The 23,107-nt window shown below is 49.2% G+C and overlaps 2 protein-coding genes across 2 annotated transcripts in view; both read left to right on the forward strand.

Annotated features, from left to right (window-relative positions):
• SNTG2 (syntrophin gamma 2) overlaps positions 1-5,073 on the forward strand; it is a gene marked incomplete at both ends in the record, with an annotated part of 190,257 nt that extends 185,184 nt beyond the window's left edge. The window contains one exon of the mRNA XM_080711097.1: positions 4,942-5,073. Within this exon, the coding sequence (XP_080567223.1) occupies positions 4,942-5,073 (132 nt within the window). The remainder of the gene's footprint in view (positions 1-4,941) is intronic.
• A 14,394-nt stretch (positions 5,074-19,467) lies between these two features.
• TPO (thyroid peroxidase) overlaps positions 19,468-23,107 on the forward strand; it is a gene marked incomplete at both ends in the record, with an annotated part of 38,976 nt that continues 35,336 nt past the window's right edge. Inside the window, 2 exons of the mRNA XM_080712068.1 lie at positions 19,468-19,561; positions 21,951-22,029. Of these exons, the coding sequence (XP_080568194.1) occupies positions 19,468-19,561; positions 21,951-22,029 (173 nt within the window). The remainder of the gene's footprint in view (positions 19,562-21,950; positions 22,030-23,107) is intronic.

Raw genomic sequence — 23,107 nt, forward strand, 5'->3', positions numbered from 1 at the left:
CTAAGCAACCTTGGGCTTTTGCAAATGTCACGTAAAAGTCCATTTCCTCTCTTGAAAAATGAGTTGTAGCTCCTGCTTTTTGTCTTATTTTATGTTTTCATTTTAAGGATGAGGATACCACTTTAATTTGAAAAGACAGTTTGAAGCAAAACCAGTATTCACTGAGCACTGATACAGTACCAGAAACCTTGCTGTGTTCATGGACCCCCTCACTCTATCACACAACAGCCGAGGGGGCCCCGTCAGAATCTCTGCTCCATGGACAGACACGTGGCATGGAAGATACACAGCTTTTGGCTACCCGGCTCAGCCTTGTGCTGTGTCGGGGTCACACCCACCCTGGGACCCAGAGACTAGGCCTGTGGGAGGGCACCCATAGGCTACAGCTGACCACGGAGGGACTGTCCATCCATACCACTGCAATGAGTGAATGTAGGACTCCAGGGGGAGGAGTGAGCTCTTCACAGCCACTTCATAATGAGTCCGTGGGAGGACTGAGAGCCCACAGCACTGTGACTGCCTCGGTGTCAGAGGGTTAACTACGGTGTTTTGGAAGGGAGGAAGTGTCTGGGCTCTGATCCCTCCTCTGTGGGTCTATTAGTGACGAGAGACGTTCCCGGCATGGTGGTGCTCCGAGACTATCCTATTCCCTCCTGTGTTCCTTGGGCCTTTTCTTTTTTTTTTTTTTTTTTTTTTTTTTGTGTGGTACTGAGGTTCCTGGAAGCCCTTCTACCTCCAGGCTACACTCCCAGACCTATTTTATATTTTTGAAACAGGGTCTCTTACACCAGCGCGGCTGTCTTCGAACCTGCGCGATCCTCCTGTCTCCGCCTCCCAAGCGCGGGGATTACAAGCGTGCGCCACCACGCCCGGCTCCTTGGGCCTTTTCTGAGGCAGGTCACAAGCATATTCATTTATTTTACAACACCTCTTTCAAGACTTGTATCCACAGTCAGGTCCCCACAGCCTCCACCTGGGATTCTCTGGGAAGCTGGTGGCCAGGATAGGCTTGCTGGGAAACATGTCTGTCCTCGCATGGCTGTGGCTGAGTGGAAGCTATTCTCTTAGGTGTTCAGAGACTTTACACATCTCCCCGTTCTCCTTAGGGTCTCTAGATGACACTTAGAGAAAACTAAAAACCACGGCGGGCAGCTGCCATTCGTCAGAGGAGGGCTGGTCGTCACGCTTGACAAATGCCTAGCGTTTGTGCACTGAGATGGAAGCACAGGCTGAATAAAGAGATGTGATTTCCACTGGAGGAGATTTATTGAGGACATGTGGGTAATATTAACATTTAAATGTTGATTGAAAGTGTCACTCCCATAATAGATAGAGCACGCCTGAATTTAAGGAGAGGGAGGGAAAATGCTTCAACGAGTTGTGTGACCTCACTGTCCACACTTTGACAAGCACAGTATAGATCCCCCAGCTTCCTGAAAGTCTCAGTTGATGAAGGGAGGGTCCCAGGTATTCAAGCATTCAGAAGTTGAAAACTGTGCCAAGCTAGATCATATTTAAAGTCATCATTTCAGTCACCAGCATAGGCGGAGAGAATTTACAGGAGCCTAGCTTGCTAGGGCAGGTGCACTGCAGAGGAAGGCGGCTGGGTGATAGGAGTTTATAGTTGTTCAGTGGATGAGGAGCAGGGCCAGAGTTCATCGGTGCAGGCCTGTTTAAACCACGTTGCTCACGCACAGCTGGGCAAATATGGCTGCACCTGCCTAGAGACCGGGAACGGCTTCCTTAGTCGCTGGACCTTGGTTGGACTTCAGGGTCTTTACCTCAGTTTCTGCCTCTGCAAAGTGAGAAGAGCAGTGTTTGCCTTGAAGTGCTTTGATGAATTCATTCAGTAGTGTCCAGGAGCCTGGCCAAGTGTTCCAGAACATCCTACGCTGGTGTGATATTTCTTTCTTTTCTTTTTTATTGTCTGGTTTGTGTTGATTTGCTTATGTGGTTCTGGGGCTGGAACCCGGGCCCATCCGTGTCGGCAAGCACCTACACTGGCCCTGCATTTCTAGATGCTGGTGCTGTTGATGCTACGCACACATCACCAGGGACATCATTTATTTTGTTTAAACTTTTATCGGTGCATGAGAGCCTCACATCATAATATAACTCGTAGTGATAGTGACACGCATGCACTCAGCACCTGGTGCTTTCTCCTCTTCCCCCACTTCCCGTCCAGAGTACCGAGTCTGACATCGGAATCCTCACATACACACCAGTGGTGGCCGTGTTTCCTTCACTGATCCCCTCTCCATCCCCTTCCCCTAGACCACCTCCCTGGCTCCGCTGGGCTTTCTCCTCCGCTATCTGAAGTCCCTCTGGTGTCCCGATTACTCCCTAGCTTCTGTACGTTAGAGAAAACATATGACCCTTCACTTTCTACGACTGGCTGGTCTCATTTAACATAATATTCTCCAGGCCCGTCCATTTTCCTGCAAATGACATTATTTTGTTCTTCTTGGTTGCTGAGTAGAATTCCATTGTGTGTATATCCCATAATCGTGTAATCCATTCATCTGTTGACGGACACCTGTGTTGGGGAGTCACTTAAAATTTTCCACTTCCTATATTTCTTTGTGTGTGGTCAGAGACACAGGACAGGAGCTCTTTCTTCCTAAATCCCAAGGCAGACAGCTCAGGAGTGTAGCTGCATTTACATTGTGGTTCAGCTTAATCTAGAACTTGCCATCTTACACAGTGGAAGCTCTGTGTCCATTGACCAGGCACTCTCCCACAGCCCCAGAACCCACCCTCTGATCTCCTCTCTGTGAGCTCCACTCAGGGGTCCACGACCAAGTAAGACCACACAGGACTCAGCTTCTGAAGCCTGCTATTTCATTTAGCGCCGTTGTTGGTGCGTGTCGTCACAACTGGCAGAGTATTCTTCCTTTTTAAGGTTAAATGATGTGTATGCATGCATCATATTTTCTTTGTTTATCCATCTTGGCGAAGAGCCCTTAGGTTGGCTCCCTATCTTGGATATTGCATAGAGTGTTGCAACCAATGGGAGTGAGATGCCTCTTCAAGACACTGATTTTCTTACCAGAAGTGAGGATGCTGAACCTGGTGGCAGTTCCATCGTTATTTTTGTTTCGAGGAATCTCCATCCTATTTTTGATAATGGTTAAACCAACCTGCACTCCCCTCAGTGGTGCTCACATTCTGACTTCTCCACATCACCCTCAACACTGCTCTTTTCTGCTCTGGTTTTGGAGCCAGCATCTCAGACGCGTGAGGCGGCTCCTTGCTGGGGTTTTGGGTCACTTTTCCCTGGTGTTGGCCGAATTTCCACCTCCCCTTATGTTGGTCAGACAGTCCTCTGCACACCTTCTTTCAAGAACTGTCTGTTCAGATCCTTCCCCATTCCAATAATGTTATTTGTTCTTTTGGTATTGCGTTGTGACAACTTTTTACATGTTGTGACTATTAATTCCTTACCAGATGGTCTTTGCATTCCAGAAATAAATGTCACCTGTTAGTGGTATGTGGACTTTTCATGTACTGTGGGATCATAAGGGCTATGGTGCCTCGGCTATATCAGGGTAATTCTGGCCTTTAATAATGGATTTGTAGGTGTTCACTGCTCTTTGGTTATGTCAGAGGAGTTTGAGAAAGATTGGTGTTGAGTCTTCCTGGCATGTTTGGTATAATTCAGTTGAGCTATCTGGCCCTTGGCTTTGCTTTGTTGGGGGATTTCTGATTACTGATTGGGTATTCTTTCTAGTTATTGGTGGTGTGTTCAGACTTTCTGTTTCTTCATGATTCATTCTTGATGGGTTGTTCATCTCTGAAAATCCATCCATGTCTTCTGTTTTCAGATTCGTTGGCCTGGACTTGCTCACACCGTGTCTCATGATGTTTTTACTTCTGGGGAAGCAGTTGTAATGACCCCCCCTTTGTTTCTACTTTGAATTATTTGACTTATTTCATGTTCTTCATACTGGACCTTTATTACACCATTGTGGAAGAGGAGCAAGCCCAGGAGGAGGGACTCGGAGCTCTTGCCCACTGGTGGGACGGGCAGTGGGATGGGGAGGGTTCATATTCCCACCAGAAGCAGTAAGACTTTTTCCCAGCAGCAGCATACTTCCCAGACAGCCGGTTCAGCTGCTTTTTCAGGTTTGGGGTTCCTTGACAACTTGTCTGTTGATCTGGCATGGCTAATTCTTGTGAGAAAGTTCGTGGGGAAAAATTTTGCAGTGTGTGCTATTTTTGCTCTTAAATGAAATTATTGACAATCCTTAGGGTAAGGAAGTAAGGATCTGGGGGTATTTAAGGGTCTTTCTTGTTCTTTTTTCTTCTGAGAAGGACGGGCACCATCTCCTGGGGGACTTGGCCACTTGAGCATCATTTCGTCCTTCTCCCGTTGGCATGGCAACAGGACAAGGAGGAACTGAGGTCTTCACCTCTTTGTGCTCCATACTCCTGCCTCACTCATCACCAGGTGGCTGCGCTGTCCTTCCAAGAAGAATCATCTTCAGAGGACATGGGTGGATAGAGACCATGCACCCAGGACATGGGACTGACTCTGCAAGGTCACAGAGAACACAAGTCTCCTGCAGCGAGACCCACAGCACAGGGTCAGCGACTGTATGTGAAGCGCTGGCAGGTCCTCCCTGAGTGAGCCTCAGGTCTGACCTACCCAAGAGCAGCACAGACCGAGTGAGGAGGTAAAATAAAGGAACTGTGTGTCGACCGGCCCACTCAGGGTTCAAGCAGACACGTACTTACATGGCCAAAGCATCGATACGAAGAACTGAATACTGGTGCTGGCAGGCACCTTCTGGTCACAGTACCACTCCTTGCAGTCTAGACCTGCTGTCTCATGTGGACCCCTACTTCCTCAACATTCACAAAGCTCAGGGTCTGGTGACCATTTCGCAATGTGCCTTCCCATGGGCTAACACACGCATCTTGTTTTGCTCTCTCGCCCAGGAGCTGGAGTTCCTGGACCTGACGGCTGTCCTGCACTGCATCCACTCCTTCCTCGCCGCCAAGGTGGCCGCCTTGGACCCAGCATTCATCGACAGCCAGAGCGTTGCGAGAAGATACGTGCACAGCAGCTAAAGCTGCGCTGCTGGGCGCTGAGAAACTAAATTATTTTCTTAAGAAATGAATCTCCTGCACAATACTGCAACTTTGTGTGGTTTTTATAACGAACCTATAGTTGTGATACCAATAAGACAGGTCAGCCAAGTCCTCTGAGTCAGACCTGGCCAGGGGATACAGACTCCTTCAGGCAGCACCGAGCCAAGGGAAGGCAGACCCCTCAGAAGTGATTCCCACCCTCCACTTTTCCAGACAGTGGGGAAAAGCACCGCACTTCAGCCCCGTGGTGAGACCCAACCTTATTTTCATAAAATATGTCACAGAAGCGTTGGGGGCACACCGCGTGGGAAGGCTTCCTTGGGACTTGATACAGCCCCTTCGCCTTCCCACAGGACAATGGGTCACGTTTAATTTTAATATTAAATATTTACACAATGATTATTATATAATTGAATTACGTGTCATTTACATGTGAATTCCCATGTTTTGCTAAATTCATCAAATGTAACATGTATTTTAGTTCCCTTGTTTCTCATACTGTTTATGACTTCTAAGAAGAGATACTTTCTATTTTTGTTATTAAAAAATAATTTAATGGGGTCTCCGAGTCTTCTTTTAGGAACACGGTAGGCAAGAATAGCCAGAAGGATGTCGTCATTTCTCAAGGGCTCAAGGAGAGGGCAGACATCAGCTCAGACCCTGAGAGCATAAGGAGGCGCGGTCCCTACAGTCCCTGCGGCCTTGCGGTCCAGGGCCTGGGCAGTTCCCACAGCTTCTGGCCTAACGCCCACCCCTTGTTGGTCTGGTATTTGGGAAGAAGGGGATGTTTTAATATAAACACTGTTCGACGGTGCTTTTTTGTGGGTGACATTATATCTTTATATGGGGCACATAACTGTGTATGCATGGATGGCATGTGCTTTTCATCAGATTCCTTTGGTATTTTCTTGGCAGTCTCCAGGAGAAGTCTCGAGGAACACAGTGATCCGCCTGTTCTGTGAGTGGCGCTCAGCAAGCATCGGTGGCATCTTCCTGTGCAGCTGTCTGTGCCTCTATTTTGATGTTGATGTCAGTAGCAACCAGAGTTGGGATTCTATAAAGTATTCATGCACGGAGAGAGAGAAGTTAGGAATTCCCTTTCTCTAGTTCCTCCCTCCTCCAGTGCAAATAGTCTGATCTCCAAGTGAGCAGATTCTTGTTTCCCCCGCCTGTGCCAACACCCCAAAACCCGCTCAAGTATAGAAAGTGCTGTTCAGCACAAGTTTAGAGTAAACTGAAAAACATTGCTTTGTTTTTGTGAAAAATTCAGAGTTTTAAAAATGTACTGTTACTGGATAAAAAGGAAGAAGATATTTTTCTAGGAAGTTGAATGCTATAAGTCTATTTTTATATTTGTATAGATGTATAATTCTTTCTAAAGGGTGCACACTTTTAAAAATAAAACCCATCAAAAGCCTTTTCTCATAAGCAGGAAGCAGGGGACCAGATGCCCACTGGCCTTCCTCTCCCACCAAATCCAGGCCTGCAGGCGCCAGGCACAGCTTTGTGAAGGCAGCCCACACAGGGAGTCCTCCCTGCTCCTGGCTCCAGCCCAGCAGCCCCACTCCCCCAGGGAGGCCATGCTGGGTGCTGGCCCTTGCTCACCTCGCCACCTGCAAACAAGACTTTTCAAGAGTCCTGCTTCTGCCTGACAGGCCCTTTACAGGGGGCTGGGTTGAAAACTAATTTACCTGATCAGGATATGCAGGTAATTTTGAGATCTTCTCAGTTTTGTAATTTAATTAGAAAGTAACAAGGACTGTTATCTCTGAATCTGACATTTATGGGAGATGCATGAAGGCTAGCACTGTGCTGGGAGTGGGCAGGTGCATTCCTTGGCTCTCATTTTCCAAGTGAAGAAACTGAGACCTACTGGGCTCATCCATGGTCCCAGGCCACCTGTGTACAGCGGGGGCACTGCACTGGGGATGGGCCGAGGCCTGGCTGTCCTAGCCCCCAGGGATAATCTCCTCTAATGGCTCTGCAGAGCATCTGTGGACACTGCAAAAATAGTCACCGTGATCTTATATACATGAGATTTATGCATTTTACATCCCACTTGAATCAATGAAAAAAACCTTTCTCACTGATGAAGTAAGAGTGAAGTGAAAAATATTTATTATTTTGGAAATGATCTTAATCCAGATTGCTGAACCTGACTTAATTTACAATTTATTTTTCTTTCTTCTTTCTTTCTTTCTTTCTTTCTTTCTTTCTTTCTTTCTTGTACTGGGGATTGAGCTCAGAGGCATTCTACCTCCAAGCTATACCCCCAGCGCTAATATTATTTTGAAACAGGGTCTCACTATGTTAATCAGAGTCTCACTACTTGCCCAGGCTGTCCTTGAATCTACTATCTTCCTGTCTCAGCATCCCAAGCATTAGGATTACAAGGGTATGCCACCATGCCCGCTCTAATTTACAATTTACATATGGACATTTAGATGGATATTTCCCAAGGAGATAATTCTCTTTGGTGACATTTTGCTGATAATAAATAGGCAACTTAAGTTCGAGTTACATTTTTTAGGAGGATTGAGACTGCCCATTATCCTAAAAGGCAAGGAAATGACAAATGTCCCCTCTATTCCCGTGTCTGTGTTAAGGGGAAATGCCAGATCTGAGTATGTCTCTCTTGCAGAGTTTGCTTGAGTAAGACACATGGGGTTTTAACAGCACTGAGCCAACAAACTCTTCAACCTCAACGCAAAGACGAAGCAAAGAAAACCTCTCAGAAAAGGTGAGAGGATTGCAGCCAACCCTGTGGTCTCGAGCCAGGGTGTACAGATAGATTGTAAACAGCGAGCTTTGATTTGAAAGTAGAGAAAGCTACTAACTTAGCAGTGGCTTTGGACAGATAACACTTATAGTGAGCTCCAGTTTTAGTGGGAATAGGATCCATACAAAACAGTTTTGAATACTACTAAGGGGCGGCACTGAAGTTTCAGAGCCAGAGCATCAGTTTAAAGCATCAGCTTGAGGTGCTGAAGCCCAGGGACAGAGAATCAGAGGTTCATCACTGTGGCGATTTTCCAGGCAAGTGGGCAGGGGACAGGGTCAGGTGCTGCCTGTCCAGTCTTGGAGGCTAGGCCTTTGTGGGTATGGTTGATAAGCTCAGTGTCCGGTCTCTTGGTGTGGTTTGGAATGCCTGGCTTAGTGGTACAAGTTGGCAAGAGGAACTTATCTACAGTCCATGGCAGTCCTGTGCTAATGTGCTCGGTTTGTGCAAACCCGGTGTGGAGTTCTCCCCCCTTGACCCCTGTGTGCAAGCAGAATCATTCAGAGCAGAGTACTGTGTCAGGGAATGGAGAAACTCGGGGCCAGGAGCCTGGAAGCTGCTGCTCTATGCCTCAAAGACTCAGATCAGTCACCCCGCACCCCCTGTGCAGACGAGGACCCTGGTGCTCCGGGAGCCTGGACTGTGTGGATCACTGCTCTCAGCAGGGCAGGTCTGCGTGGGGCCTCCTCTAGGGCGCCACCTCCTGTGCTGGGAGGAGCCAGCCCTCCCTGTCTGTCTTGAGGACCGCAGGAGTGCCTGTGCACATCCCCAAGTGCGCAGTGTGCCTGTGAATGGCCCTTGACCTCTGCCTGAGTTTTCTTAGAGGGAGCAGAATGTCCTGGAACACAATGAGAGCATGGAAACCCATCAGTCCTATTATTTTTTGGCCACTTTGAGTGGACGTGTTCCGGCACCAGGAGGCAGTGGCCCTGGGCCCCGGTGAGCCCCAAGTGCTCTCCTGTGTGTGGGGCAGGAAGCCCAGCTCCATGGGGGTTGTGAGGATCTGGCAGGGGCTGGCTCCGTGGCCTCCACCCTGCCGCTCTCAGTCACGGATTCCTGGGTGCTGCCATGGCCCAAGGGCCGGCCTCACCCTCGGGAAGTCTTTGGTTCCCAGGACCCACATGCTTGATACTCTGGAGAGCCAGACCTTAACCCAAAATACAGCAAGTGGCGCTTTGAAACCTCACATGATATCTGCTTCGTCTGGCTTCAGCTATATGGATTATGGAGGGAAAATCCCACTGGCAGAAAAGAGAACACCTGTATATTCCAGGAGGGCAAGCCGCATTAGACTCATGGCAGACAGGACCTGCATCAAACAAGACTGCAAGCGTGCCTGCTGAAATCTGTTTTAAACTGTAAACAAGACAGACCTGTGCTTAGCTTGCCTAGGATTGTTACCTGGCCTGTCATTGCTGCGGCATCCACAGATGAAAGAAAAGACAATGGGCTGCATCCACCAGTAGGACTGAAGTTCAGTTCCCCTCAGACACTGAACGTCAAAAACTTCCTTTAGGCCAAGCATGGTGGTGCACACTTATCACCAGTGCTTGGGAGGCTGAGACAGGAGGATCGAGGTTCCCAGACAGCCTCGGCTACTTAGTGAGGCCCTTTGCAACTCAGTGAGACCCTGTTTCAAAATAAAGAATAAAATGTAGGGCTGGGGTGTAGCTCAGAGGTAGAATGACCCTGGTTTTTATCCCCAGTACTGCAAAAAAAAAAAGTTAACTGTCATTGACTTTGATATGTTTATGAATGTATATCACAACGAACTTGTTTTAATGAAGCCTAAGCCTCTACTATCCTGTACCCCATTAAGATTAATGACTGACTACAGTACACCAATAAAAAACAAATGTTAACTGTGGTGAAATGCGCAGAAGATAAGACTTGCTGTCTTAACCATTTTAAGTGCACAGTTCAGGTGTTTAAGTGCATTCCCATCAGCCCCTCCCATCTCCCAAAGCCTGTTCCCCGCTCCTCGCAACCCCAGGCAGCTTTCTGTCTCATGGAGTTGAGGACTCAGGGCCTCATCTATTATATAGTGGGATCCCGCCCATTTTTCCTTCCCCGACTGGCTGATTTACTTCTCATAAGATTATTAAGGTTCATCCATGCTGTTGCATGCCCAGATTTCTTTCTCTTTTAAGGGCAAAATACATTTTTGATAGATATAGATATACAATTTGTGTATACATTCATCCGCAGTTGCACACCTGTTTTGATTATTATGAATAATCTCCTAGGATGGACAAATGTCTGTCATACAAGTATCAAAGTCCCTGCTTCTTTTAGTTCTCTTGCTGAGAACCTAGCAGTGGAGCTGCTGGATCATATGCTGGCTTTATTGATTTATTCATTTATTCGTGGTACTGGGGTTGGAACCCAGGGGCATTCTACCTCTGAGTTATACCCCCAGCCCTATTTTTTATTCTTGAATTTGAAACAGGGTCTCACTAAGTTGCAGAAGGCCTCACTAAATAGCTGAGGCTGGCACGAACCTGTGATCCTCCTGTCTCAGCTGCCCAAGGACTGGGATAACAAGCATGCTGCTTTATTTTTAATCCTTGAGGAGCTGCCATACTGTTTTCCATAGTGACTGCACCATTTCACATTCCCATCCATAGTGCACACAGATCCAACTTCTCTACAATAATCCCTTATTACTATTAAAAGAATTTGGCATTTTTTATATTTTTTTAATTTATTTATTTTTATGGGTGCATTGCAGTCATACGTTTTAATGGAGTACAAGATGGTAGAGGCATACATGCACACATTTGGTTTTAAAGGAGATCAGCAAAAATGGGCAGATTGGGAAAGGGGTTGCAGCAAAGGAAGGTTTTTAAGTTACTCAGGCCGGCAGAGGGGAGCAGGGATGGAGCAGTGCTCAATGCTGGCACCCTGGGGCCTGACAGGGCGAGGCGCCCAAGGCCCGGGGCCAGGCCAGCAGGAGGGGAACCCGCAGATCACAGCAGGATGTCTGGGTGCTGCACATCCTCCTGGTCCAAGGCCACCCTTTGTCTTTAGATTTAGAACCAACACATGTGCGAGACACACACACCAGGGGTACTGTGGCACACATCTACTGAGGGGCCTTTCGAACCCGCTAAGCCAAGGTAAACTGTGGGTATTTGTACTTCTCCCACCTGACGTAGGCAGACTGGTCCAGGGCACCCCCTCTAGAGGAGCTTTGGACTTTAAGGAGCACACCATAAAGACTAGTTGGAGTGTTTCTTACATTTCTTTGCCAAGTCGTAGGAGCATCCTACATCGTAGGTTCATGGTTCAGGCATCCATGAACATAAGCTCATGGGATGAGCCAGGACAGCTGCAGGTACCTCTACCCCTAACTGGGTCCAGTGTCCCAAAAGCTAGGTGAGCCTTCTCAGGGGAGCCGGACCCCAGACACCAGGAGAGGAAGGGAGAAACCTGAGAAGTGCCTGTGTTCCTCAGTAGGGAAAGAGATTTGATGGTGAGGACGCTGTCAGCGCTCAGGAAGAGAAGTGTGAGCCGGGCGTGGTGGTACACACTTGTAATCCCAGCATTTGGGAGGCTGAGATGGGAAGATCCAGGTTCACGGCCAGCCTCAGCTACTTAGTGACGCCCTTTGCAACTCGATGAAACCCTGTTTCAAAATAAAGAATAAAAACTAGGACTGGGGGTGTCGCTCAGAGGTGGAATGCCCCTGGGTTCCATCCTTGGCACTGCACAAAACTTAAAAAGAGGGGAGGTGTGGAATCCCAGCCCACAGGGACGGGTGGGGTGGGGTACTGTGCAGGGCGCACCCCTGGAAGAGCAGGGTCTGAGCAGTGGAGTCCAGCTGCCTTGTGTGCAGGCTGTGATGCACTGGATTCTGTGGAGGGCAGGGTTCTCTGCAGAGAGAAGAGAGGAGAATAAAGGGAGACTATAATGGAGTGATTGCAGCGGGGGAACATGGAGCCTAAGCCAGTGTAGAGAAATGAGCTCCCGGGAGACGGGACCAAGAGGAGATGCAGTGTGCATTGGGGCTCCCCCAGGGTTTATCTTAGCTATGGATACACTGCTCAGAATGGACAGCACACCAGTAAGCAGGAGAAGACAGGAGGGGTATTCAGAGGGGAAATCATTGAGAGGGAGAGTCTCATTTAGATAGCAACCTCTCATCTCAAATAGGCACCCCACACGTCTTTCCAGGAGGTGAGTTTTCTCGCTTGCTTATCATTTTTGTTATTTATGCTTGTGTGTCATTCCTATAAAGGATACACCTTTATCACAAGGTTATGCAGACAGTCCCCACCTATACAGTTCTACTTTTGATTTTTTGAGTTCATAGTGGTGCAAAACTGACACCCATTCAGCAGGAGCCACGCCTCAGATTTTGAGCATTGACCTTTCTCTGGCTATCCGTATGTGGCGTGATATTTCCTTTTGATGCTGGGCAGTGTCAGGGAACCATAGCAGCCAGACAGCCACTAATAACAGCAAGTCATAGCGGAGACTGGATGCTGAGCTGCTGAGCCACAGTGCTCAGTAGGCTGGGTGGACCCGATGCATTTTTGGCCCATGGTATTTCCAATTTACAATGGGTGTACCTGAAAGTTATCCTGTTGTAAGCAGAGAAGCTCCTGCACAAGCTACATAAACCAGAGTGTCTCTTGGGTCATGAGAACAGCGAGTCAACGGTCCACCAGAAACCCTTCCCTCTTCCTATACATGGAACCCCAGCCACACCGACCGCTGTCTGAGACCCCACAGCCTCTTTGGTGATCCCCTTCTCAGCCCTCATCCAGTCAGTCACTGAGTTCTCTACCTTCTACTTCACAGTTGTCTCCTGATTTCTTCCCCAGAGGGTCTCTGGTGGGAATGAGTGGGCTACAGGGCTAGAGGAGGAGGAAGAGCAAGAAAAACCTTTCTGTGGGATAAAATCCTCCAGACCACCTGTCCTCAGGGGCCAGCAGGGACTAGCCAGGAATAAGGAGCTGAAAATTGGTTGGGGAAACCCAACCTTATACCAAGAATCCCCAGGGATGCAAGGTGCTCTGGCGCACGTCTCCCAGGACAGATGTGTGCAGAGGGACCCGGCTCAGAGACTCAGGATGGCAGAGTGTGAACACGCCATCACACGTTAGCAACAGAAGCGCCAGCAAAGAGGGCATTGCGAAGCCCGCAGGTATGTTGACCATCTACGGATTGGACAGCGCTGGAGTACTCTCTTCCTCCGCAAAGAGTGTCAGCACCAGAGCAGCCCCAGGACGATCCAGTATGGTCCGTTGTTCTCTTAGGTGTCTCCCGATGGGCGTCTAGAGAGTGGAAAGACGCAGCTTTCTATAAATTCTCTTAATGTGGGGATTATTCTTGCCTCCCAATCAAGGTATCCCATTTTTGCCACAGGAAACACTAGAAAACACAGACCTGAAGTGCAGTCCGAAACATAGGGATGGTTTCTGTGCCACGAATATGGGAAACACCCTCCTCGGGTCTTTTGTCAGAGACTGAAGCACAGATGGCCTGTCCCACCAACCTTCTGCCAGTGTTAACAGGGGAAGATGCCCCAGACCTTCATAGCCTTCATCCCCACAGTGCTGGCGAAGCCCTGCTTAAACCCAGAAGGCTCCCCTCCCTGCCCCTTCTTCCCCTCTCTCCTACTTCTCTGAAGCCACCCCACCCACCGGCTTTCCTTCTGTAGCTTGAGCCTGTCTCTTCTCCAGCTAGAAGCTTCTGTGGGATGCTGGTCACACCTTCTCTCGGCCAGCTGCCACCTTCACCCCTCCGAGTCTACTAAACACTTACCAACCCCAAAGGGATTCGCACAGACTGTTCTCTCCCCAAGCTCTTGTGTGTATCTTCAGGGATTGCATCCCAAGCACACCCTCCCACATTGCTGCCAACAGCTTATAACTCAGGCCTGCTACGCTCACTCTTTAGGCAGGTCCCCAGGCCCCTTACGCCTCTTCCATCACACAGCAGTGGCTCCTGAGTCCTCCTGACGGTGGCCTCTCTGCCCTCAAGCCGACTCCATGTCATACACCTGCATCCAGCCCTGGGCTCCAGGAGCCAGAGCCGCCAGTTGTTGCACACCCAGGACTGCTCAGGGCCCGACTTACACCATCCCTCCTCAGTGCGTGTGAACTCCAGCTTAGCCCCTCTGCTCACGTTGGTGGCTCTCCCAGAGCCCTCCCAGGAACCCGCGGCTGGAGCAGCTCCCCTCCAGAGCGTTCTCCTCTCCTCTCTTCTCCTGGTACTTTCCCTCTCTGTTTTGTGTCATATAGTGACTCTTTAACTTCAGAAAACTTGTTTCCAAATGTGATTATCGAAGATCAGTGGGGGTGGTAGGAAATGCATGAAGGTACAACCAGCTATTACTTTAGAACCAAAATATTTGTGTCTTGACTTTACTTGCGGTCTGAGAAAATGAACCTCTATCATGAGATGTGAACCCGCCCAGGCAGCCAGAGTGTGCACGAGGGCTTCCTTCCATCTCCGTGACTCTGGTGCTTTAGCATGGTGTGCCTTAATTCAGAATGACTGCTTGCAAGAATTGAGTATTAACTTCACATCTTCTTCATGTCATGGCAAGTTGGTCACTAATGACTAAGCCCAAAGGCGGTCTTAAAAAATCCCTTTTATCTTTTATAAAACCATAAAGAGATTGCTTTTTGATCATGTATCCTTGTGGAAAAAAATCCAAGCAATATAAGTAAAAAGGAAATCCCTTCTTTACAAACCTCCCTCTTTCTACCTCTCCTCAAATTTATCATCCAAAAGTACCGTTCTTTATAATTTGGCCATTTTTAACCTGTCAAGATTAATTTTATATCATTGATTTCTTGATTATTCCTACCATCTGTCCTCCCAATGAGCCAGCCAGATATTTAAATGTGACAGTCATTCATTCACCGTGTATTTCATTCTTCCTCCCATCTATCTATTCACCCATCCATCCACCAGCCAAACATTCATCCACCTGTGGGTGCATCCATTTATCCATCCATCCACCATCCATCCATCCATCCATCCACCATCCACCCATGCATACACACATCCATCCATCTATCCACCTTTCTATGTATGTCCAACTATCCATCTATTTATTCACCTATCTATTTATGTATGCATCCATCCATCCATCCATCCATGCATCCATCCATCCATCCATCCATCCATCCATCCACCATCCATCCATCCACCATCCACCCATGCATACACACATCCATCCATCTATTCACCTTTCTATGTATGTCCAACTATCCATCTATTTATTCACCTATCTATTTATGTATGCATCCATCCATCCATCCATCCATGTGTCTGGCCATTCATTCATTGTTTATCTATGCATCCATCATCCACACATCATCCATCTATCCATCTTTCTATGTACATATGTGTCCATCTATTCATCTGTTAGTTGACTTATCTGTCTACATATGCATTCATCCATTAATCCACATTTCTGCTTACATATCCATCCATCCATCCACCCACCATCTGTGCCCACAGTCCCTCTGCTTGCTCAGGTTTCTCCATCCTCACCTCTACTCTCTCAGCACGATCTTCTCATGTGTTAGGTGGTCAGACACTCGGTCTGGGCCCTCTCAGACACACTTCAAAGCTCATCTGAACTTCTGGCTTGATGATGGCAAGCCTTCCCAGAGACAGGGAGCTCATCTTGATGCTCATACCGTCGATCACAGAGGCTGGCCTTAAAGAGAACAGTTATTTGTTGATACCAAGAAGGAATACATCATTTATTTTACTGAGTCAATATAAGAAATTTCAAGTGGACCAGATTCTAAACTCAGGCTTTATTTTTAGACCTTTGTGATTTTCCATTCACTGTCATCACAGTGCAACCCAGATCTCCAAGGAAGAGGAACGTAACCTCTCAAACTGTAAACTGGCCATGATTCTTACTTCTCAGAGCTCTTCCTACATTGAATGACGGCCATTTCACTGCACTGGAGTTTTGCCTCTGATTCCCAGGAACACATGTCCCCTTGTGACTCCCAGGGACACTCTGCATGCTTGCAAATCACGAGCTACTCGGTGATGCACACATCCTCCTCTAGAAATTAGACGAGTATGTTTCCAGAACCTTCTCAACTCAGCTTAGAGAACACACTGGGAGAGGGAACCTGCGAACAGAAGGTGCCTGGGTTCTAGAGCCTTTGATGTGAACCAACAATACTGTACCTAGTCCCACAACATTTCTTTTGAAACCTCAGTATATTTTATTTTGTTTTTCCAGAGAAATTACATTTTACTTTCCTTTTTGTGACTGCTTATTTTAAGATGTCTGAAGAACCTGGCTGGGCAGTGGCCTAGCCCCACCCCGATGCCTCTGCTCAAGCCCTTCTGGGCTTCACACTGCACTTAGCTTGACCTTGCCAGGCCTGGCTCGGCTCTGAGCGCCATGGTGGGGAACCACGTGACTTGAGCCCCTGGTCTGCTCCTCATGGCACTGTCTGTATCTTCCAGAGCTGTCAGCCTGAGGATGCCCCGGTGCCGTCTGTCATTACAGGAGACCTGTGCCGCTGGGATTCAAAGAGCCTAATCTCATTCCCAGAGCACCCTCTAGCAACCCTTGGCAAAGACCAGACCATCTTCCTTTGAGGACTAGAAGCAGGCACAGACTTTTTGCTGTTAGCTGGTGGAAGAGGAAGGCCAGGGGAGGGGCCTGGAGCCTGGAATGCAATGAACTCATGCACCTGGACACTTCAACAGGAGCAGGCAGTTTTAGCCATCATCCCTGGGAGCCAGAGACCTGGAAGGCACACGAGCGTGTACACACTGACCCTGCACCATTTAATGAGTGCATTGCACGTGGGATGTGGCAGAATCACTTGGTTCCAGAGAGAAGTTGAGAGGCATACACCAATGCAGAGGGGATGGACGTGAGCTCTGAAGTCATTCACGTTGCAGCAGTTTGCAGAGGGACAGGACTGTGTGTGCTCAGTCTCCAGGGGGCCGGGACAATGCTCCCCTGGACATACCTTCTGGAGGGCTGGCTTCTGTTTATGCTAACATGACAAGCCTTATGTGTACCATTACTTTACCAGGACCCCGAGAGGGGCATTCATGGCGGCAAAGTACCTTTGCAAACACCAGAAGCCTTACGCATGCTCCTGAGCTGGACCGAGCTCTAGGCCTGGGGCCACTGCCGGAGAGCGGGCTCGTGGCCACAGTCACAGGATGCCTTATCTGAACATGGACAGGAGGAGCCCACCCTGGGCCCTGCAGGACCACAAAACTCACTGGGTGCTTTCGAAAGGGCAGCTCTTCCACTGCTCTTACAAATTGACTACATGGCACGGACCTTTGTGTACCTGTCATCTTAACGAAAGCCAAAATGTTTCCTTTCTTCTTCAGAATGGCAGGTTTATTTTTTAACAAGTCTCCCAGGAAGCTCTCTTCCCTAGATTATCTCTACACAACTGTGAATTAATTCAGTGTTTCAGACCAGAAAAGCCACAGAGTTAATGTAGATCCCACCCAGTAGCAGTGTCCAGTGTCAAAATGAAGTCTGAGTTCCTCAGGATTGTGAGTGTGTGTGTGTGTGTGTGTGTGTGTGTGTGACTGAGGATGGAACCCAAGGGCATTCTACCTCCAAGTGACACCCCAGCCCTATCTTTGATTCTTTACTTCAAAACAGGGTCTTGCTGAGTTGCAGAGGGCCTCACTAAGTAGCTGAGGCTGGCCCCGAACCACGATCCTCCTGTCTCAGCCTCCCGAATGCTGGGATTATAAGTGTGCACCACCACCACACCTGGCTTTTCTCAGGACTCTTAACAAGCCACATGAACACAACGTCCTCTATGTTCAGTGATATTTCTATTTTCCACTACAGAAGTTTAAATTCACTAAAGATAAGAATAATTACACAACCTTCTACATCTCTCGGGCCAAGGAAGGTTACGTTTGTTTGAACCTCACCTTTGGCCTGCTCTCTCAGGATGAGCTGCACTTAGACTTCAGAGCTTAGCTCTGGGGTCCCACTTGTTCTAATGGCTGCCGGGCCTGGCCACACTCTGGATGAGGTCAGAAGAGTGTGGTGTGGCCTGGGAATGACTAGAAAGCTCTTCAGAAGAGCAGAGGATCTTCAGGGGCCACCGCAGCCTGAAGGAGGCGCCACTTGAGTCTGTGACATCAGGGGCACAGGGCGTTCTGTTGTGAGTCAAGCAGCCTCGGGGACCACGCAGACAGTCAGGACTCCCTGGCCCTGCGCAGAGAGCCCTGGACACCATGACCCTGCAGCCATGCCCTTTGTGCCAGCCAGATGCTCTCCGAGGCTATGTGTGGGTGCAGAGGCTGTTTGAACATTGGTAGTAGTCAGGCGGCCCTGTGCTTAGCTTTGTTTCTGTGAAGCAGCAGGTTGCTGATGGATTTGGGCTCTGCTGCCTTTGCCAGTGAACCACGCCAGTCTCCCACTCTCCTCTAGGAGAGGATAGGCTTGCCCTCCCAGGGAAGCCCCGAGGGGCTCAGGACCACTCCACCAGAGCCCAAGGCTGCCAGCAGCCATCAGTGGGCACTGAACGTCAGATGACGCCTGTCCTCTTTTTCAGAGAGTGCTTAACTCACAGAAGCTAGAGAGGAAAGTGCAGGTGTTTGGAGGGTGGCTTCAGTGGGGTTCTCTTTCCAGGATGGTGACCTCGTCTCCTTTTCCTAACTCCCACGGCCAGGGGCCACGTGGCCCACAGTGGTGTGGCACCTGTGTCCAGCGAGTCAGCACACAGGAGGGCCTGGCTCAATACAATAGCCCTGCAGACAGTCCCTGGCACTGAGGTGGCCGCGCCCCCTCCTGACAGCCTGCTTGGGCATCAGAGCGTACAGTCAGTTTATATGACGGGTTGCTCAGTCCCAGGAGTGACCAAGGGTCCCCTCGCAGAACAGTTACAGCTCCCATGAAGCATCCAGCTGGCCTCGCTGGGCTCCCTGGCTGAAAAGAAGAGGAAGGTCAGGTTGTAAAACTTTTCTTACATTTTCTATGAGAAATCACTGCTGACGCGTGGGCTGTGGCAAAGCCCTGGGCTCGTGTGCCAGGTCACGTCTCATCAGTCCCCAGGATGGCTGCTGAGACTTGTCCCCCTTGCGGTGCTCCCCAGCAGGCCCCAACCTCCAAAGCTGGGGTTCAAGACAGCCAAGGAAACCCAGGACCAAGAAACAAAGATTTTAAAAAGTGAAATACTAACTTGAGAACTTCTGCTTTGTCTCAAAGAGTGCTGTAAGAAATTCAGTGGGCATTTGGGGTTTTATTTGCTATTTTTAAAAAATGCAAAATTCCTAGTGTCAGTTATTTGTTCCACACAGATATATTATGGGAAATAGATTTCTTTTATTCCCAATAATTATTTCCAGTGATTCTATACTAGTTGATGTGGTCATCGACCAATGGGTCTTACTGAGATATGCTGGTGACCAGGGCTGTGTAAATCAGGACCCACCGGGCTGCCCATCACTGCCACCCACTGATCGCGGACTTGGAGCCCCCGGGACACCTGCAGGGCGCCGCCCCAGCCAGAGGGCCAGTCCCGCTTCAGGCCGGAGGCGGTGCTCTCTGAGGCTCTCAGGTCTGCCGTGGCATCTGCTGCTCACCTGTTCTGCACCGCGCCAGGATGAGGGCACCCGCAGTCCTGGCTGTCACGCTGGCTGCGGCCTGTACCGGAATGTTCTTCTCCTTCATCTGGACAGGCAAAGAACTCCTTTGGGGTGAGTAGCAAGTAAAATACCACCCTCTTACCTTACAAAGTTACTTTCTCACCTACCAAACAGAAAGCAGGATAATGGCTCTTGAGAGTCAGTTAAGACCCTTGAGTGTGTGCCTTGTGAGGCTTCCCAAAGAGAAGGCAATGTCACTCTTGAGTTTAGAGGGATTAAAGCATAATTCTTTCTGAAAAAGAACCAGTTTTCTCTATGATTGCAGAATAAAATTATCCTGTTTTTACCTGTTCATATATTTGAAAAACAATTTTATGTGAGTTTTTTTGTTCCTTTGCTACAAAATCCTTTTTATGAAATAATTTCTATGATGCATTTTCTGGAATCAGTGTGCTGCAGTGTGAAATTAGGTTGAATAGGCTGCTGAGCTGCAGTGTTTAAAGTAATCGCTCTTCACATGAAAGAAAAAAAAAAAAAGGTTGCTACCCCAGAGAGCAGGCTTTCTTGAGGCAGATGCTGAGGGAGTGTGCCTGGACACTTCAGTGTGCAGGCAGACCCTGGCCTCCAGCCGGCCATCCTCTGGACACAACCTGCCCTCTCCTGCAGCCTGTAGGGGCCTTTGCTCTGTGGGGCTCCGCACCTCGAAGGGATAGTCGAGATGTGACCATCCTCTGTCACACTCAGCCCTGCATCCTGCTGGAAGCCACATTTTGCCCGGTTTTCCTGAGTAGCAGAACCTTGCTGCCATGTTGAAGCATGCTGAAGTCCGCTTGAAGGGGAAGGAAGGGAAGTAGGGAGGGAAGTAGGGAGGAAGGAAGGAAATTTTCATCGACCAGCTGCATTCCACCTAGCCTACATTGAAATGTATTTGGAAGATGAGGCTGCCAGGTGCCTTTGTGCCCTTGTGCACTGTGAACTGTGCTCAGAGGCTTCAAGCCCACAGGATTCTTCCCCCTCCACTGTACAGAATCCAGCCTCGAGGGAAGGAAACCTCAGCACCGGAAAATTATGTAATAAAAAATTTGAAATTTTACAAAGATTTCTTTTCCCCCGTAAATTGTATGTATGACCATGGCAGGTCTAAGAAAAATCTGAGTCAGCCCCTCTCTTGAAACCCCTGACGAGAGGGCCTGGTGTTCCTTACCCAGGGCTGATATGTTTCTGGTGTTTGTGCAAGATCCAGATGTATGTGGAGTGATCTTTAAGGCCAATGTCCAGCAAGTGATGGCTCTTGAAAGAAAGAGGCGTGCGCGGCCCGGGGCGGGGGTTGTTTAGAGAGACGCTGGCACACTCCACACCAGCTCACTGGCTTTCAGCAAGCAGGGCTGATTAGGTCAGGATCCCTCCTCCGCTCCTAGCGAGGCGAGAGCTCAGAGGCGGCCAGGGTGCAGCTCCGGCGCAGTGCGGCTGTGCAGCCACTGGCTGTGGAGGAGCACAAGTTGGGCCTCCTTGACTGCTTTGCTTTGTTTTCTTCTTGCTGTGTTTTACTCAACACTCGGGGACTATCCAGTGTTGCCTGTGCAATGGGTTCCTGGAGTCCAGCTTTTCCGTGTGTTAGGGGAGGTCAGAGCACAGCCAGAGCAGCGCTCACAGTGGGAGCCCAGAGCCAGGAGGTGTTTTCTGATCAAGGAACTGAGTCAGGAGGCTCAGTGGGTTCCGTTTTCAGTTCTGATAGCACAGCGAGCTTAGGGTCAAACCTCTCCATCCATGACCCTCCTGCGGGATGCCTCTGCTCTGGGGTGCTGAGAGGAGACCCTGCCACCGCCACCACAGATCCTGAGCTGAGCGCTCTGCCCTCCCCCACTTGTGCAAAACAGATTTGCAGAGATAGCCCTTGCCCTCCTGATGGGGAAGGGCAGAAGGGAAGCTCAGACCTTCTCTGAGCCCTGGCCAGCCCGGCCCAGGCACCAGAGGGACAGCATCACAACCCAGTGACCAGCCATGTCCTCTTCCCGCTCCCCTGCACGTCTCTCCCCACATTCCCCCCACGAGGTCACAGTCTTTTCCCTTCCCTTCTTCTAGCCTCTAAAACCCTTTGCTCTTTGATGAGATGCTAGAGCCCCAGGGCAACCGCCCCTGAGCCCCTGCCCTCTGCAGACTCCCAAGGGTGAGTTCAGTGCAGCAGTCAGAAGCCTCCTGCTTGGTTTTCTTGTTAATCTCACTTTTTTCTAATTTGTATATTCAGAAAATTAACCCACTGAGGCAGATGCCAGTCATCTCTACCCAGCCAGGAATCAACTTAACCAAACTCTCTGATCACAGATCAGAATTACCTCCAAAGCTGAACTTGGCCTAGAGCCACGGGCTGTGGCTGGGTAGTGATGGTGTGTCTGGGTAGTGATGCTGTGGCTGGGTAGTGATGCTGTGGCTGGGTAGTGATGCTGTGGCTGGGTAGTGATGCTGTGGCTGGGTAGTGATCCTGTGGCATGCTCTTCCACAGGAAAGACAAAGCATGTTCTCAGCATTGTGGAAGAGAGCCGGCACACGGTGGACAGCGCCATCTACAGCACCATGAAGAGGTAATGCGCATGGGCCGGTCTTCCAAGAGGTTCTACACACTGACCTCGGAACCGGAACCGGGCCCAGTCCCCCACGTTAAAATTAGGGCCTGGAGCTCACGTGAGTTCATTCAAGTTTCTGGGATTAGGGCAAGTGGCTGGCAAGCCTATAGCCTCAAATTTTCTTTAGCAAAAGCCAGAGCAAAAGCACCATCTAAACTTATCATTCAAGATATTCTGGCTGAAATGACAATAGACTGAAATCCTGGTGAGATGGGATTAGAGCAGAGTAATGAGGAAGGGAGCCTCCAGCCCCCAGCTTGGCATCTGGACTTGTGGTTTAAGGGACTCACTGCCCTGTGCGTGGGATGGAGAATTCTGCCTGCCTGACTTTCCTTTATGAAGCCATTAGCAGACACTTTGGTTTTACGTTTGTGAAAGACAACAGCACTCAGGGTGTATAATCTCAGAAAACAGAAAGCAAACAACCAAAACCACCAAGAAAGTTTTGTCCTCACAAGCTTACCATGAAGTTGGAAGTTGACTAAAAAAGAACATACAATCTCTCCAGGAACAAAATATCACAAGATGGTAGCTGATTTCTTCCAAATTTCTATAATTCCAGCCACAAAAATGCTGTTCAGCATTGGCTATTGCTTTAGCCAGCTTTATGCCACCATGAGCAAAGTACCTGATCGCACAGCTTAGAGGAAGGGGTCACTGGAGCTCGGGGTTCAGAGGCTCTGAGGCGTCGGTGGGGATAGTGGTGCAGGGCACTGCTCTCACCTCATGGAGCCTGAAAGCAGACAGAGGGCAAGGGGAGGGAACGGGGACACTCACGGTCCCCAAGACCACACCCCAGTGACCTGCTTCCTTGAGCTACACCCTACCTGCCCATACAACCACCCAGTAAGCCCATAGACCCGTCATGGATTCCTGCACCGGGGACATGAGAACTCGCAGGGTCCAGTTACTCCGCCTCCGATCACTCATGCATTACCAACATGTGAGCTTTCCCAGGGACAGTCTATATTCAGACCTTAACAGCTCTAAATGCAGTGTTACTTATTTTCAAAAAACTTGAAGGCAAAAGAAAGAG

The sequence above is a fragment of the Muscardinus avellanarius genome (assembly GCF_963383645.1).
Source record: "Muscardinus avellanarius genome assembly, chromosome: 15".
Taxonomy (NCBI): domain Eukaryota; kingdom Metazoa; phylum Chordata; class Mammalia; order Rodentia; family Gliridae; genus Muscardinus; species Muscardinus avellanarius.